The sequence below is a fragment of the Cyanistes caeruleus genome, chromosome 3, assembly GCF_971803275.1.
Source record: "Cyanistes caeruleus chromosome 3, bCyaCae1.hap1.1, whole genome shotgun sequence".
Taxonomy (NCBI): domain Eukaryota; kingdom Metazoa; phylum Chordata; class Aves; order Passeriformes; family Paridae; genus Cyanistes; species Cyanistes caeruleus.
Window position 1 is genome coordinate 105,616,517 of NC_141703.1, and position 17,438 is coordinate 105,633,954.

The 17,438-nt window shown below is 38.5% G+C and overlaps 1 protein-coding gene and 1 long non-coding RNA gene across 15 annotated transcripts in view; both read right to left on the reverse strand.

Annotated features, from left to right (window-relative positions):
• Positions 1-17,438, reverse strand: part of ROBO1 (roundabout guidance receptor 1) — a 686,064-nt gene that overhangs the window by 105,617 nt on the left and 563,009 nt on the right. For all 14 annotated transcript variants that reach the window (XM_086883538.1, XM_086883540.1, XM_086883541.1 and 11 more), the window contains one exon: positions 4,535-4,692. In XM_086883538.1, the coding sequence (XP_086739664.1) occupies positions 4,535-4,692 (158 nt within the window). The remainder of the gene's footprint in view (positions 1-4,534; positions 4,693-17,438) is intronic.
• On the reverse strand, positions 10,530-16,538 carry LOC147654423 (uncharacterized). The gene is made up of 2 exons (XR_015285199.1): positions 13,268-16,538; positions 10,530-13,209 (listed from the first exon to the last, which is right to left on the reverse strand). It is a non-coding gene; the product is annotated as an uncharacterized LOC147654423 (long non-coding RNA).

Sequence of the window (17,438 nt, forward strand, 5' to 3'; positions counted from 1 at the left end):
ACCTTGGTTAGATTACTGATGTCAGCATCTCATAGAGAGACAGTTGCATTTGGGATTCACAAAGAAGACAGAGCAGCAAACACAGCTCCTTGAGGGAGGCTCTGAGCAAACCTGACACAGGGAGACAGTGCCACAGCCATCACAAATCACAGCTCACCATTTCCAGGAACAGCAAAGCCCAGAGAAGAATGCAGTGACTTCACAGCATGCTGCAGGAGGGGTTTGCTTATCTGAGCTTCCAAATTGTTATGTCCACACTAGCAGGTATCAGTGATCAGGTGATAGAGCCAGACAGGCTGGATGTGGATGTGAGCACATGTTGTGAGATGGGAGGAAATGGCTGGGGAATGAGGTGAGAATTTCATGGTGTGTGTCAGGAAGGCAGTGGGAACACACCATGTGAAAAGTAGTGGGATGTTTCTGGGGTACAGCAGGAAGATGGGTGAGAAGTGAATGGAGGCACACTGAATTAACAGGCTCACAGCATTCACTGTGATTACTGTGAGTGCCTGAGCAAGCCTTTGCTAATGGCACTTGCAGCCACTGACACTCTGCCAACTGCATCCAGACAAAATACATTTGGAAAGACCAAACCCAGTGATTACAGCAGTCAGCAGAAACTACACTGATTGCACTTCCTCCTCAGCCCCAGGGAATGCAAACTCACAGCTTTTGGCACCAAGGTGACACACATGGCTAAGTCCTAATGACGCTGTGCTGCCATGCAAAAAAGATGGCTAGACTGATGGGGCTGGGAGCAGGGCTGTTCCTGGGGAGGATACCTGCAAGCCTGGAGCCCAGATCCTTGCTCCAAGCAATGGGCGGGTCTATGAACTTCACCAGTGCCAAATGTGTAAACAACAAAGGCTGGAAACAGAACCAGGAACTTCCCCACCCTGCTGCTCTCCCTTCTCTCTCTCTCAGAGACAACACCTTGCACCTTCTTTCTCCACCAAGCCTCAGCTCCAAGAGGAGTGTCACACAGCCACTCTTAGATGGGTCGTATAAGAAACCAAAAAAATACATTTGAGCTTTACACTGTTTGCAGTGAGAAATTAGAGCTATTAACTGGATTGAGCTGAGACATATATATATAAAATATATATATATATTTTACAGGAGGGATTCCTGACTCCACAGTAATCCCAGGCAATCCCAGGAGAAAAATTAACTAGATGAGCATGGAATCACAATAGTTCTGCTGTGTCCTCACAATAACTGTTTTCCAATTCAATAAATTCAGCTAAAGGTGTTTGCTTCTCAGACAAGACTGTTCCAGCTTCATTTGTAGTATTTGGAGAGGGATTAGTCACCTAAAGCATTTGCTTTCACACCATGGTGTACAGAACACACATGAGGAAAATAATTTTGAGCCCCAGTGCAATGTTTATAGACAACACACTCAAGAATAGAGAGAAAAAATGTTTTGGTGATGATTCTTCACCAGGTGCACCCACTGAAGAGCCTACACCAAATCTCTAAAACTGGGCAGTACAGGGAGAACTATGCTCAAATGAAATGTCTGCTTTTATAAACCCTCTCACAGATAGCTCTGCCCTCACCCTTAACTTGCATTTCCTATTTGTTCCATTCCCTAGTTTATAACCTAAAGACATATACAGTTTTTTCTCTTCAAAGCACATTTATTTGCCCTACAAATGGACCAAAAATATGAAAAGACTGATTTTTATTATGTCACCTACAAAACCACCTTGATTTCCTTAACTCTAACCAGGACAAAATAGTATTTTCTTTTTATTGCATTCCTGAGGAAGTCATGTCTTAACTTGGATCTTATTTATCTGTTATTTATCTACATATTTTCTTTCAAACTCTCAGCCAGGAACAGAGCTTCCAGCTTTGTTTCTCTGGCATTATTAGTACTCACTCTGAAAAGTCCAATTTTTCTCACTCACAGATGACACTGTCATTGCAGAGGAGTGAAAATGCTTCCATATATTAAAAATAAGACTGCCTCATGGAGATACCATCTTCTTAAAGAAAGTATAGATATGAATCAAAAAAGAAGATGTCAAACATCATGCCTTATTCAGATAAAGTGCCATCTTAATGTTTATTTTAAATCTCTTGTCAGAAAGGAAAGCATTAATATGAAATGCTTCACACAGCCTTTGACACTTACAGAACTCTTAAAATTGTAATGAGTCAAAGATCAACAAACCTCTAAGAATGAAAACAACTGGAAATGCTTTAGAAGTGGAGCCACCAAAACTTTTTCATTTATTAAATACCCACTGGTATTGCATATGCATTGAACATTAAGACATATTTGACATTTCCTGATCTACTAATTTCATGGCCAAAAAGAGGAAAATCCTACTTGTATTATGGAACTTTACTGCCACTGAATCAATCAAAATTTTGCCACCACATGAAGGTAGGTGCTCATTTTAAATACAGACATTTAATTTAAAAGAAAAATGAAGAAACCTGTCATTTAAACCCCGTCATTTTCCTTCTGTTTCAGCTTTGGTACTCTTCTAGGGTTTTTTTAATTCCTGTTGCCAAACTGAAATAGAAATGCTTTAAGGAGATAAATGAACAGAAATGGAATTATTCTGAGTCAGGTTTCACAATTAGCATTTCATCCCCATGTGTCCATGTGTACAAGTTGTCCATTCCAATCCCCTCCCCTCCCAGCCACTAGTGAGATCATACAGATGGTTACTGCAAAGCTGGAAGGAGATACATCTGAGTGCATATTTATCCACTTGGCAATATCCTGCTACAGCTGTAAGAGGATGCAAATCTGCATTACAGTGCTGCTTCAGGCTCTCTGGCCTGTGTGAGGAAGCACCCAGGATACCAATGGTGCTGCTGAGGACAATGCCAGGCACATATGACATGAAGGGACACGGCTAAGCTGGGCTGTGGCAGCTCTGTTAACTTCCACCTCTGGAAACAAACCCTCATTTGGGAACCTGACACAAGTGTCTATCTACACCTACATCAAAACTCGCTTTCATCTGTTTGTTTTTGGGAGGCAACACTGATAACACACAGCTCTGCCAGATGACATGGTCAAAGAATACTGTGTGGGTGAGCATTTGATACAAACACCAGAAAATAAAACCAAACTGAGGGGCTTTATTTCATCCTAAGAAAAGCTTTAATGGCTCCATGTGACACTGCCAGTCAGTGATAGCTACTCCTGTTCTGGGTATGTCTTTGTTCTGGCAGCTGGAACAGTTTTCATGTGTAACAAAAGAAATATGCTTAATAGGCAACACCTGAAAATCCTTCGATAGAATAAACTATAGCAATAAAAAATGCAAGTTTAAAAAGCGCTTCCTGGGTAAAAAAAAACCCAAAAACATAGGTAGCACTGGAATCTTCTCTTTATCTCAGGTCAATTGACTTGTCATGGATGGAAGGAGATTTGAAAAGGAAATTGCAAGTTCTTAGCAAGTATGATTGGAGGAATAGAGTTAATAGCCAGCAATCAGTATAGGCTGGGTAGGATACTTAACAATTTAAATGTATGCATATGCCACAACTGCAGAATGTCTGGGCTTTGTCTTGTTCTTAAAAAATTAATGGAATAACAGGCAATTTCAATCTCAAACCAAAATGGTAATTTTATACTTAGGTTGCTGGGATCTAAGAATACTTCCATTAAACATTTCCCTGATCTTGGTATGTGATTGAGGCATGTAAATGGTATGTGCCTCTAATCCTGCTTTACACTGGAAATCTTTCCAGTACTAACAGGACAGTATGTGCTTTCAGATGATACACTTTCTGTCGTGTGGAAAGATGTCTCTCCTATCATCATGTTGGAAGCAAATAAATGATTTTTGAACTCCACTTTTCACTGCCATTTCTGTAAGACATTTGGGCTCACTTTCTCTTAGCTTACTACCAGCTTACTATATCATAAGGATAGTTTTATGATTTGAGAAGCTGCTTTAGCCATACTCTTGAATAGCTGTGCACTGTATTCAGCAAGCTACAGATACAAATGAGTACAACACCTCTAATGCAAAAACAGATTTATTCAAGACAGGGGGATAAGCCATTATCTCTCTACAGAAATGTGTCAATAACTCCAAACCCTTTTTATCCTTTCTGATACAATGCACAACTTTTCTGTGTGTGTTATTTTCAACAGAATTACAAAAATCTCACCAAGACTACCTGTACTTTCTCTTTCCAACCAAAGGCAGATATTACAGGTTGCAGAAATTTGTTGGTGGATAAAAAGGTAGGAAAATTATAGGCCAGTGATAAGTATAATGAATTTCATTTCCACAAGCTTCTAATTCTTCTGAGGAAGAGAAGAACACAGGTTTTGCCTAGGCCTCTTTAACAAACAAATGCATACCCTGCAATAAAGTACTAGGAGATGAGAGGTTACATTCCAAGCTAAATGCAAACTAGTCCTTGCCTGTGAGGCAAGGGAAGGACACATCCTGGAAAGCACAGCACAGCCAGAGATGACCACACGCTCAAGAGACAAGAAGTTTTGGATTAGTTGATTCTTGTGTTGTTCGGGAAAACTTTTCATACTTACTGTAATTCTCTCATCTTTGTCATCTAGAGGGGTCCCATCTTTCTTCCATGATATAGTGGGCTCTGGGTGACCTCTTGGGGGCTGGCATTCCATCACTGCAGGTTCCCCCACAGCCACCATGACATCTGATGGATTTTGTCTGAAGTCATCCCGTAGAACTGAAAGAATAAAGTAAATGAAGCAAAAAATTACTCAATAATATACTAACAGTGCAACAAAGTGTTTTGTATTGGCCTTTAATGGTGCCTGTTGTCACACTTTTTACAAGAGCATGTTGTGAGAGAACTAGAGGTAATGGCTTTGACCTGAAAGAGGGCAGGTTTAGATTAGATATTAGGAAGAAATTCTTTACTGTGCAGCTGGCAAGGCCCTGGCATGGACTGCACAGACTGGCAGCTTGTCTGCCTTACCCCTGGAAGAGTTCAAGGCCAGGTTGGATGGAGCTCTGAGCAACCTGGTCTAGTGGAAGGTGTCCCTCCCCATGGCAGGGGGTTGGAATGAGATGATCTCTAAAGCCCTTTCCAACAAAAAGCATTCCATGATTCCTTTCACAGTTGAAGATGGCACAGTATCTTATGCTCAGGTAGAATGTGACTTGAGGGGAAGCACTGCAAAGGTTGCTTTCTGTCCTTTTTTTCCTGAGACACAAGGTCAATCTGCCAGAAACTCAGAGTTTTACAGTTAAAGGTTGGCCACTGGCCATACAAATTGTACCCATCCCTGAATTAAGGGCAAAAATTAATGAACTAAAGAAACTTCCCAGTTCTTTGATGACATTACACATCACTAAAGATATTTGCAATTTGCCTTGTGTCTTTTTAAAGAAAATAATATTAAAAAATCTTTCCTGATCTCTGGTAGCTGTCATTTAGCCTAAACCTGGACTACATCCTTTATTTAGAAGTCAATTTTACCACCTCTGCACACAGAGAAACATTTTTATTGTTGCTTTTTACTAGAATTTGTTCTTTCTCATCATTTGGCCAACTCTAGTTTCCGCCAGTCATCCACTATGGATTTTATCAATAGCTCTGAGATTATTTTTCTTTCTGGGAAAGGACAGACATCATCCTGTGCTCAACAGACCACTAGACAGGGACATGGTTTAACAGAATAATGGCGTTCCTAAGCCTTGCCAAGTAAGTGGCATTAGGTTTAATCTAAAAATAAATAACTCGAATGATAGCAAACATCTTTTCCAGTGTTCCTTCTCCATCCACACTGAACAAAGGACAGGGTAATGGAAAAGCACAGTATGACCAAAGGAGTCTCAGGATTTTCACAGAGCTGTATGTCACTCTTGTTACCTGCAACAATCTTGTGTCAACAGTAAATAATGCCAAGAAATTGCAGCAAAAAATATGTATATCCTCCAAGCCATGTACCCCAGATACATGGACATTCACTACTGAACAGAAGTTTGGCTGTTAATGCTGCTTCGAGGGGAGGTGAGATTTATTGTCAGTTGTTAAGGAATGTGGCTCTTACAGATTGGCAGGCACAGTGCTACCACCAAGCCATCCTTCACTCTAAGGTCTTTCATACTGGTGAGACTTTCTAAAATGGTCTGAGGGCAAATGGGTCACCTGCTTTGGGACAGAGGGATATGCACCTTCCTCACACTTGCTTTTATTATAATATAATAAACAACTGGGAAAGTTCCACATTGATTCAGAAATGTGGCAGGAATCAAAAACAATAAATAAAGAATATTTTACAACTATTCTAGATAAAGGACATAAATTCCAGAAATAACAAAGAATATCTGTGTGTCAAAAATTGACTTAAATATAGTACAGATCTCACCAAACATCTGAATTTACTAATCCCCTTCCACACTGAAGGAATCACATCGCTAATATTTCAGTTCAATTACTGAAATTTCTGGATGCCCTGGAAACAGGACATATTGATGTTCTGAAAGAGTACAGTCAAGGCTAAAATGTCTCTATCACATTAACAATACAAACTATTAGAACAGAATTATAGGACTTAAAGAAGATAGTATTGAGTAATTTAGATTGGAAGAAGCCCCTGGAGGTCATCAGGGCTACAGTGAGATGCTTTTGAATGACCATGTTCTCTTGGACACATTAGGTATCTTCAACAGATCTAGTCTACAGAGTTTGTTAACAAAAACAACCCAAAGACCAACACAACAAATAAAACAAATACCTATTTCTTAGTGTACAAAAGCCTGAGAAAGCATGCTTCAGCTAAGATCAAAGAATTTCTCTCCCTAAAAGATAAGACTCATGGATATTTTCCTTACATGAATTTGGGAAAATTTGAAAATATTTTCAGCTATAACATCCTGTTTTTAAAAAGGGGAATGATGTCATTTTTAGTTATTCAGAAAGTTAAGTCAAAAGACCAATCCTTTAAATTCACTTCTGCTTTCAACAAAACTTTATTAAGTTCAACCCATATTCTCTTACATCTTCCTTACTATATTAACTTTTATACTGATGCACCAAAATTGCACTTCAAATTAATTTTTGGTTTTGGAAGTATTACAACACTACTCACACACACTGAAAACGTTACATATCCTTGTTCTGCTTATACTGAACTTGGTGTTAACAGCCAAAGACAATTTCTTGTGTTCCCAAGAAACCCTCAAGCCACCCAGACACATGGATCACTATAAATCACGTAGTGCAAATGGACAGCTGGACACTGCTTCTACTGAAGAATTTTTTTTTTTTCTCTTTAATACTTTAAGAGACTTAATCTGGCTTGGAGCCACTGATCATATTATTACTTTTTTTCCCACCCTCCACTTCTTCAAGTTAAAGAACATTAAAGAAGAAGACAGAGAAGTTGCCCTAAGTTACTAACCCCTCCCTCCCACAGATCCAGTTCCCAGTGCCAACAGCACATGAAAGTGCAGGAGAGTTTATTTGCTATGCCACAGTTCTATTGCAACACAAAAAAGAGGTATTTTGACCATGAGTAAGAAGCCTCTTATTACTGCTGAAGATTGTATCACTTGGATAAATTTAAGAGACATATAAAAAAAGCAGCCTGAAGTTTTAAAAAAATTTAAATCAAGTGATCTTAATAAAGCATAAGTGCTTTTCAAGTCTGAAAGACCTCATAAATCTAAGAGAAAGGACTATCAGATAGCACCTCAGATGGCTTTAGCACCAAAGAAGCAACAAAGAAGTCCAGTACTTACATAATAAAACCAAATTACTTCTTTAATTTCTACACTCCTTAGTCTTATAATAGCTTGACAAGCATAGTACCTTGCCTGCAAAGCAAGACCTTTCACAAATTAACCAGTTCTTAATAGAATGCCTAGGAGGACATCAAAGGTCCAGGCCACAGATACTTCAAAACAAGTATTTTTTTCCCCATTTACTATGAATTATTTTGGCTCTAACATCACATAATGAAAGGCCAACAAAATGTAATCCATTAGAGATTACTCCACAGATAGCCATCGTAATTATTTTTGCAGCTGTAAAGTGGATACATGCTCTGTTTTGTTTGCCTCAGGCCCTGGCAATCTTGCATGAAGTTATAAATCTAAAAATTTCATCCCTTACTGAAAAAAACACTAACTTTTTCTTTGCTGTTCTTCATAGTCAAGGATCACTGTAAATTGAGAAAACATTTTCTTTTTAAGTTATATTAGAAGTATACTTTGTAGTCGACTACAGCAAATGCTATTTTCATCAAATGGTGAAATTTCACCTCTTTCTACATATATGCAGCCAGAATGAAAAAAGATATATAAAGAGGACATTTTTTTTTTTTGCCTTTTTAAAAATAATATTCATAGATATAACACTTTCCTCCCCATTTCTGCCTGGTCTTGGTTAAGGTTTTCTAGCTTTTTACCTAGTATTTTCTGAAATCAAATGAAGGATGATTGTAACCATCATCGCAGCACAACTCCGTGATCTTCCTGTGTGGATGTGCTGAACTATTCAGGTTCAAAAGCAACTTTTGTAGCTCCACTTAAAAGTCAGCTGCTCACACAGCTACTTCATAGTGTGTACTCTTCAATCCTCTAAAGAGTTTTACTTTCCCCAGAGACTCTTTCTCAGGGAAGAAGGGAACTGGCAAGCATTTGAGGATAAATTTTTATCGATAAGCAACATAAATTTTTATTGATAATCAGAGATGCACCAAATGATGATGATAAGCAGATGATAAGCAGCAACATAGTGCTTTGGAAAATGCAGCACCCAGTGCTTTTTTCTTAAGTTCTTTGTTGCCTGCTATGAAAAAGAGTAGGGAGACACTAAGACACTACAGGGTGAAACGGGAGAAAGATAGGTAGGATTTTTTTTTGCCTATATAAATTGTAGGTAATTCAGAAAGACTACTGTTGCATTTTAGGTTTAAATAACTGATTTGAAAGGGATATGTTAAATGCAAGAGAAAATAAACCAACCAGAAAGTTCTAGTCAATACTTAAAAAGAATGAATTTGTAAGGAGCACACTGATTACCATCAGGCATTGTGGATATCGTGCCTTAACAGGTGGTATCATTTAAGATCTGGAAATCTGAAAATTTCCTGCAAATTTTGATTACAGGTCCAGACACTTCATGCTAGATCAGTTCAAAGCAGTGCACCAGAATATATCTGGCACCCCTAATCAACCAAGATTGTACAGCCACAGTCACCCAGGGAACAGAGGAAGACGGAAATGATGATGCTTGTGCTGCAAATTTCTACATCAGACCAAGGCCATTTTAATCCATTTTAATTCTTATAAAAAGGCATCATTCAGACTTGCTTCCCATTAACTCTTGCACTATCCCACACAAAACACAGTATTTTTCAAATCTGCTTCTTAAAGGCAGGCTGGTGAGCCAAAGTATGGCACAATTATTTAACAGAAGATATCCCAACAAGCTCCACTCTTTCAGCATGAAGATTACTCGATTCTTTCTTTGAATACAAGCATGTGCTGCAAAAATGGTGGAAAAAGAATGTGAAATAAACACAAGAAATGATCATCACTTTTCTTTGAAAACCATCTAGGCCTCAGCTAATGAGCAAGTTTCCAACAGCAAACAAAACCCTCCTCCCATCAAACAATCTAAATACAACCTTAGTGGTCCACTGCCCTGCCTTTTGGCCAATTTTGTTAAAAGTTGTGATAGATTTTAAATCATTTTAAATATCCACCAATTCTATTATTTTCATTCCTTTAAATACATAAAAAGTACTTCTGTGTTTCCCTTTTCCTCCCCAACAAAAGAGCAATATTTACAAACTAAGTAATACTCCATCTCATACTTCATTTGACTAATAAAGTATGGTGACCAAAACAAAAACAAAAAAAAAAAAACCCAAAAAAAGAAAAAAAAACAACAATGAGAGCTTGCTTTAAGAGCTTGTAAGATAAGGAAAACAAAAACAGGATTCAGGAGGTTATACAAATGTTCTAATCCCATGAAGCTGTAGTCAAAGAGAAACTAATTATTGCTTAGTCAGGATTGAGCTGTTATTCAAAAGCAGAACTCTTCCTGTAATTTAGGATCAGCAATGATCCCTTTTCCCCACTACCTACTGAACTTGTAATTCAAATTTACTGAGACACACCAGACATTTTTGGCATTCAAATATAAGATGGTTGTCAGTTGGAACAGTGCTTCAAACCAGGTGCTTAATTTTAATTACAACTAACTTAAGCAGCAGCCAGAATTATGGTACCCTGTTTAAAGACTTTGTTGGCATGAAATTTATACAGATGTCAGGATATAATTTTTAATACATGCATGCCACTAACAGGAAAGTGTCAGAGCACCTAATTAAGCAAAAAAGAAACAAACAAAGGTATGCATTATCAAATTTAAATCAACCCATGTGTTGCCATATTATATTTTAGACCTCATTAAACTGTTACCTGGTTTAAACAAAAAAACTTGATCATTTACAAATGAGAAATATTCTTGTTGAAGAGACCTCCCTAAAAGTCTCCATACAGTCATAAAAAGTTAAAGGTAAAACTTATTCCCTGAAAAAGTGCTTTCTTTTTCTTTCTAAAGGTGTTAAAACCAGGTCAACACTGGTGTTAACTAAAATAAATAGCCATTAAAATGGAACAGAAGGAGTAGGGCTATAAATAGTCAGAAATTACTGTTGTGATCATCTAACAAGACCTCTCATGAAATGCAGGCTATAATTTCAAGCAGTGACCGAGTCCAGCAGTGCCTTATGGGATGCTTCAGAAGATGTCTACACTTCTACAAGGCTCCAAGAGGCTGGAAGTCACAGCCAGCATGCCTAGGGCTCCTCACTTCCATCATTTCCAGCTCTCTTACATTTCCTACCTTGCTCAGTCAGACTGAAAGCCTTCTACAGGCAAGCAGATGCCAATCAGTTTAGTATCCACATCTCTGGTACTCCCTCAGCCTTCTCTGAGTGTCAAAAACCACACGAGCACTGGGCACGTGGCCACTGCTCCGACCACAGCCCCTGGGATTGCACAGCCTGAGAACTCACAGCAAACAGGTTTCCAGACAGAGGAGGCTGCTCCTTGCAAGGAGGCTGATTCTAAAGCAATGACCAACACTTGGCACCGCCACATTCTAATTTTTATCATTATATTTTTAATCCTCAGCTAGACGTTTATGGCAACACATTCAACGTCATCTATTCATACAGTGTGCTGTCCTGCTCTGCTTTAAAGGCTGCCCATCAGCAAACTTTACCACCTCAGAGTTTGAAGAAACAAAAGCACTTTAAAAGCAAATGGCTTTTTGCTTAGTAGTCATGTGTATTTGTATGAGTTCAGACCTTTACCTGAGTCTACATGATTGAGATCACAACATTATACATATTTCTATTTCAAGATCTCCTTTACTGAAAGGAAATAACCATTACAACTCCTCAGTAAAATAACTGTGTTTTTTCTACTTTTAACTAATTTAGTTTAAGCAGCTCATTCATAAATACTTCCTCCATGATTTCACTGTGGAAGAAACCGAAGGGTTAATGAATGCAAGGAAATATTTCAAAAGGCCTTTCTTTTAGACATTGAAACAATTTAAGAACTGCTTTTTATTATTATGCTTGTTCTCATACTGCCAACAATTTATTATTAAATTTGAAATGACACCACTTCTAAGATTTTGGTAGACATTGTCAGAGGCATATAGAAATTTTAACAGTAATTTATATTTGGAAGAGTTATGAGTGTTGAAGAATAGCATTTAACTTGAATGAATGAAAAAGAATTACTCAAAGAATTAATTATAGAGTGAATGGTATATACAGAATGCTTTAGATCAGAAAACTTGCTTTCCTACCACACAGCAGAGTCATGCAGAATTTCCAGCAATGGGAAATTGCCTCTCATCAAACACGCAGATCTGCTAAAGATTTTACTGAATCCTGCACCACATTCCTCTGTAAGAACGTTAACAGATTAAAGGTGTCAGAAAGCAGCATTAAGTTCATGTTACCAGCCTATGTAATTTAGTACTAACATTATTGGTACCACCTGGCTGAAGATAGCAGAGAGCACCAACAGTCAAAGCAACAAAGAAAACACGGCTTTGTTTTAGCACTGACAAACAGAACCAAGACAACGGAGTTAAATATAAGCGACAGATGTATAAAACAGCAGCAGTGAAATTAGATCACACTTCTAAAATGTTAACAAAATGTACTGCCTCCATTACTGTAGCCTTTAAGTTGTTTTAAAATTAATTCTCTCTTAAAAAAGTATTGTTTTGATTGATTGCTTTTTCTCTGCCCGTTGAAAAAGGACCTGGGGGTGCTGGCTGACAGTGGCTGAACATGAGCCAGGTTGTGCTCAGGTGGCCAAGAAGGTCAATAGCACCTGGCCTGAATAAGGAATAGAGTGACCAGCAGGACCAAGGGAGTGATTGTCCCCCTGTACATGGCAATGGTGGGGCTACACCCTGAATCCTGTGTCCAGTCTTGGGCCCCTCACTCCAGGAAGGACATTGAGGTGCTGGAACATGTCCAGAGAAGGGCAACAGAGCTGGGGAAGGGTCTGGGGCACCAGTCTGATGAGCTGAGACAGCTGGGGTGTTCAGCCTGGAAAAAAGGAGGCTCAAGGGACACTTGATCACTCTCACTTGTTACTTGGGTAACAAGTGACAGGACAAGAGGATATGGCCTGAAGTTGCACCAGGGGAGGTTTTGGTTGAATATTAGGAAAAAGATTTGACACTGAAATGGTGTTCAGCCACTGGAATATGCTGCTCAGGGCAGGGGTGGAGTCATCATGATGGGAGGGATGTATAGGATGTGCACATGTTGCACTTGGCTCATGGTTTAATGGTGAACTTATCAGTGCCGAGCTAGCAGTTGGATTCAATGAGCCTAATGGACTTTTCCAACCCAAACCATTTGATGATTCAGTACAGCATCATCAGATTAGGGTATTTATAACTATTGAAGGTTAATAATTACCATCTCTGGAAAAGTGTCATTCCCTAAGACACTCAGCAATATGTGTCAGCAAATAAAAGAGACTGGATCACACATTTAAAAGATGGTGATGGTAAACATGTCATATGCTTGAATCAAGCAATACTTTACACTGCAAAAGCAATTAAGCATTTAGGCATTTGGCACTAAACTTATGACTGCAAAGAAGGACTTCAAAAATAAATAGATTTATTGTTTTTTGTTACTGTCATTAAGAAGCTCATAATTGTTAATAGAAAGGTGTGCTTAAGAAGCAGGATCAAAAAAAAAAAATAAAAAAAAGAAAAAGACTTCTGTAAAAACCAAAACCATTGGCTGGAAGTTACTGAAAACTATTGCAAAAAAATTATGGAAAGCACTCAGAGAGTCTGAATTTGTTTCACTCATTTAAGATTTGGGCTTTAAGTACTGCCTGGAATCTTACTGGGCAACATAGCTGTCAGCCTGTAACAGTACCTCCATGTGTGGAAAGGAAATTGTAAATGGATTAGAAGATGAATTGAGAATCAATTAAATGACCAAATCTGATAAGTCATATAAAGAGTAATTTTAACTCCTGTGAGAAAGGGTAACTGACAGGCCTCAGAGAGCATGCGGCAGCACTGGGAAACCTAATTAAATCCTGAAGGATCTGTGATGCCTCAGGCATGCTGCTCTGAGAGTATCCCTTAGGTTGATTGAAAATTGAAAATAGATAAAGAGAAGGGACCTAATTAATAATTTGACTGACTGTGCAGGAAGAGCAATCCCTCTCAATGTCTTCCACATATTATGCTCCAGGACAAGGCATCTACCAACTGTAACTAAGAATTTACCTCCTGGAAGAATAGATTAATTTCTACTGCAGAGACTGCAGAGATTATTTCCTTTCACTTGTCATAAATATTAAATATTTTCAGGTAGTGGTAATAGCAGTAGTAGTACTACATTTTACATTTTGTTTTGGGGTTATTTGAATTGTGCTGGATTACAGAAAATATTTTCAGCATGACTAGCACAGCACATTTCCAAATCTATGGACACAAACCAAGGGGTTTTAGACACAGCTCAGCCAAGAAGTGTCTTTCAGACATCACAGACTAGTTTCCATAAGGCAAAGAAGGGTGTTATCTTTATATCCAGGGATTTGTCTGCATTCTGTAAATAAAGATTTTTCTCACTACACTCCAAAACAAGATTCTGATATTTAGTTTGCAAGGAGCTGCTGGCTGCACTGGCCTTCCTTCAGATCAGATTATAATGGAGAAAAAGAACCAGAATAAGATGCTTTGGCCATCCAAATTACATGATAAAGGGGTAACTGAAATCAAAGAAGATATATAAGGACCAAACAAGGAAGGAGAAAAGGTGAGAAGACACTACACCAGTGTTTTCCTAAACTACTCACCAAACTTACTTCATGAGCAGAAGAGTTCTTTTTCGAGGAAGAATATAAGAACCAACCCAGAAACATCTCTGTCATCTAACACAGGATAAAGGAGTACAGGCAGCAAGGACAGAAGCAAACATTTAGCCAATTTTCAATAAAAGGTTAAAGCTAGGATGGCAAATGAAAATAGATTGCAATGGATATAAAAGGTGTTTCTCTCAAATAGCAAGCTACATTGGCTTGTGCTGTGAAAAACTTACTTTCTCCCCACAGTTCCCAAGATGGAAACTCCCTCAGTAGGCCAAATCTGAGGGAACCTCATTTGCTCTAACATGTCCTGCTAAAAGAGGAGAAGCAACTGCTCTGGAGTCTTGCCAATGGAGCTGGCAGCACTTTTCCTGTAGTACATGGAAAACTTAAATGTTGACCATACTTGTATGTTTGCTCATAATCATCCTTTTGCTCTGGAGGAGTCAAAAACTTACCTGAGGAGACATGTGCAAAGAAATAAAGATTTCCATGCCCTTGATAAGAATTTTTCTGCAGTAGTTCTAAAGCTGCATATGCCCTATGTTAGTGCTCTGCTAAATTTTAGCCCCATTCTTCTGCTTAGCATGCAAATTCTAGGGTGTTATAACTGTACCACTACCATCAACAATTTTTGAAAGGACCCTATTTCCATGAAAAAAAATCCCCATTATGCTCTTAAAGTGGTTGAAAAAATGACATTTTAATATCAGAGAATATACAGTATCATTATCACACTCAAACAGCTAAGTTGCTTCTTTAATATTCTGGAAAATTATATTCCCCCATTACACATGAGGTCAAGCCTGAACCATCAGTCAGAGGGGGCAAGATGCAGACACTTCATGTGGCTGAGTGGCTGATTCGAAATAGCAGCAGAGCTAAGAACACCATTTGCTGGCACCACACAGCTCAGAAATGCTGCTGAACTATTACACACACTTTTTTTTCTGTTCTATTGTTCTCTTACTGTACACAATTTTATTGTCTTGGCAGAATCTACAGACCACAGAGCTCCATTGTCTTTATTCAGCTCTCCAGACTGCCATACAGCAGGACATACCTCAGTTAGATAGTAGATGTTTCATCAATTAAACCCTGCATTCCCCAATGTGTGACTGTATCATCCTCGTGGTAATGCTATCTAAAACATTCACGACACAAATTGAAAAGAGATTGCCATGGTAGAAATGGATAAACCATTTCAAAATTACATTTATGCCAAATATCATCTACTGTCCAAATTACTTTTGCTGGTTTTAGAAAATAATGCAGGGAATCACCTCAGGGGAAAATGGCAGACAGAGGTCATAGAGAAATATAGTCTTCATCTAATTCAATTAACTGCTTTCAGCTCCATCCCAAATGGTACAGGCAAACATTTGTTCTATTTCAGGCATATTCTAAGAAATGAATCATTCTGTTTTCCCACTGCACAAAGGCACGGCAAAATATCACACACTCAAATTATTTTATTGTTCAGAATTCATCTGTCTTTATGATTTACAATGATGTCTTATAATTTAGGAAACCATCTGAAAGCTTCAAATATTGTAAAATTCTACAAAGAGCATTACAAAAAGTAGCAAAGTTAATAGCTATAACAATGAAAAATGGTTTTGAAAGCAAACAGACACACCAAATTCACCAAGCTGGAACTCTGAATTGCAGCTCTTGGAGATTTATATGCTATCATAAATGGCAAAAGACAGTAAAATCATACAGAAAAGTACTTCTGGATTTGGACTCTCATGCTGGCTTCAGTCCCTATGAGATATTCGAAGGCAGAGTGCCAATTGATCAATATGTTAGTATTTAATGTGCAGTAAGTGCTACTGAGGAAAAATCACAGAAACATTGTCTGTTAGCAGAGTCTGCTGTACTTCTGGCAGAGGGGAGTGCATGGAGTTGTGGATCCCCCCACGTGGTAAGACAGCAGCCAGAAGTCTGATTCAGAATTAACAAAAGGAAACAGAGGGCGATGCTCAGCGTGAGCACAAATGCACATAAAGCCAGGCAGATTTCATTACTGAAGATTTTAATTTTGATTAAATGCTTCCTTTTATGTCGGGTCACATTCATTGTTTTCTACACTGTGTTTTCATTTATGCTTTAATACACAAGGAACATTAAGTTGCATAACTTCAGTGTTGCAGCTAAAGATAGCATCTTTAATAAACAGCTACAAAAGAGATGCTGCCATCTACCAGTGTCCAACTTTGGGATGCTCCGAGGCACAGTGGGCTGGCAGGGGCTTTGTGACATGCAGGACAACACATCAGCCCTCACACCAAAGCAAAAGGAAAGTGGATCACTGCAAGGTGAGCTTAGACTGATTGAAATGGGAACTTATAAATGCACCCAAGGCAAAGCAAACCAACAGAATGGAAGTGGCTGTGAAAGGCAAAAAGTATCAAGGTGGCCAGTACTTACAGGGGAAATACTGCATTTCATTCCATTGAAATCCCTTTCTTCCACAGCCTGGGACAAACTGCAGTACAGTGCAGTTCCTCAAAAACTTCCCAGGAAACTACAGTGGTAACATGGAATTTTAGTAATTTGACAGTTAGCCTTTTTCCTCTTGCTTTTGGTGTTTCTGCCTACAAACAACTTGGACAAAACATATCACATTTTTTTCTTGATTCCATATGAGCATGGGTACCCTTAGCAGAAGTACCCACACTAAATTTCCCTTTCTCTTACAAACCTGAACTGTGGAGCATATGGTACCCTCCACAACAACCTACCAACTCTGTTAATTCAATTCCTAGCTGTGCTAAGCAGCCCCTCCAGGTTAATCACCTAGATTTTCATTCAGAATTGTTATAGAGAGAAAAAGCTAATGTGGTATTGTGTGAGACCAGGATCCTTTCATTTCTCCAAGAAGTCTGAATCAATTTTCAAGTCAGTTCAGCGGCCTTGCTCTTTTCTGTATGTTTAGGCACAAAAAGTAAGCTTGAAACATTATGAGATTTGGTCTAGACTATCAGTAGATGCTGAAATACGAATGCCGTATCTTTTCAGGACGGTTTTAAAAAACTAAATTCATTGCTATTCATTTTAGCAGACAAGATACTT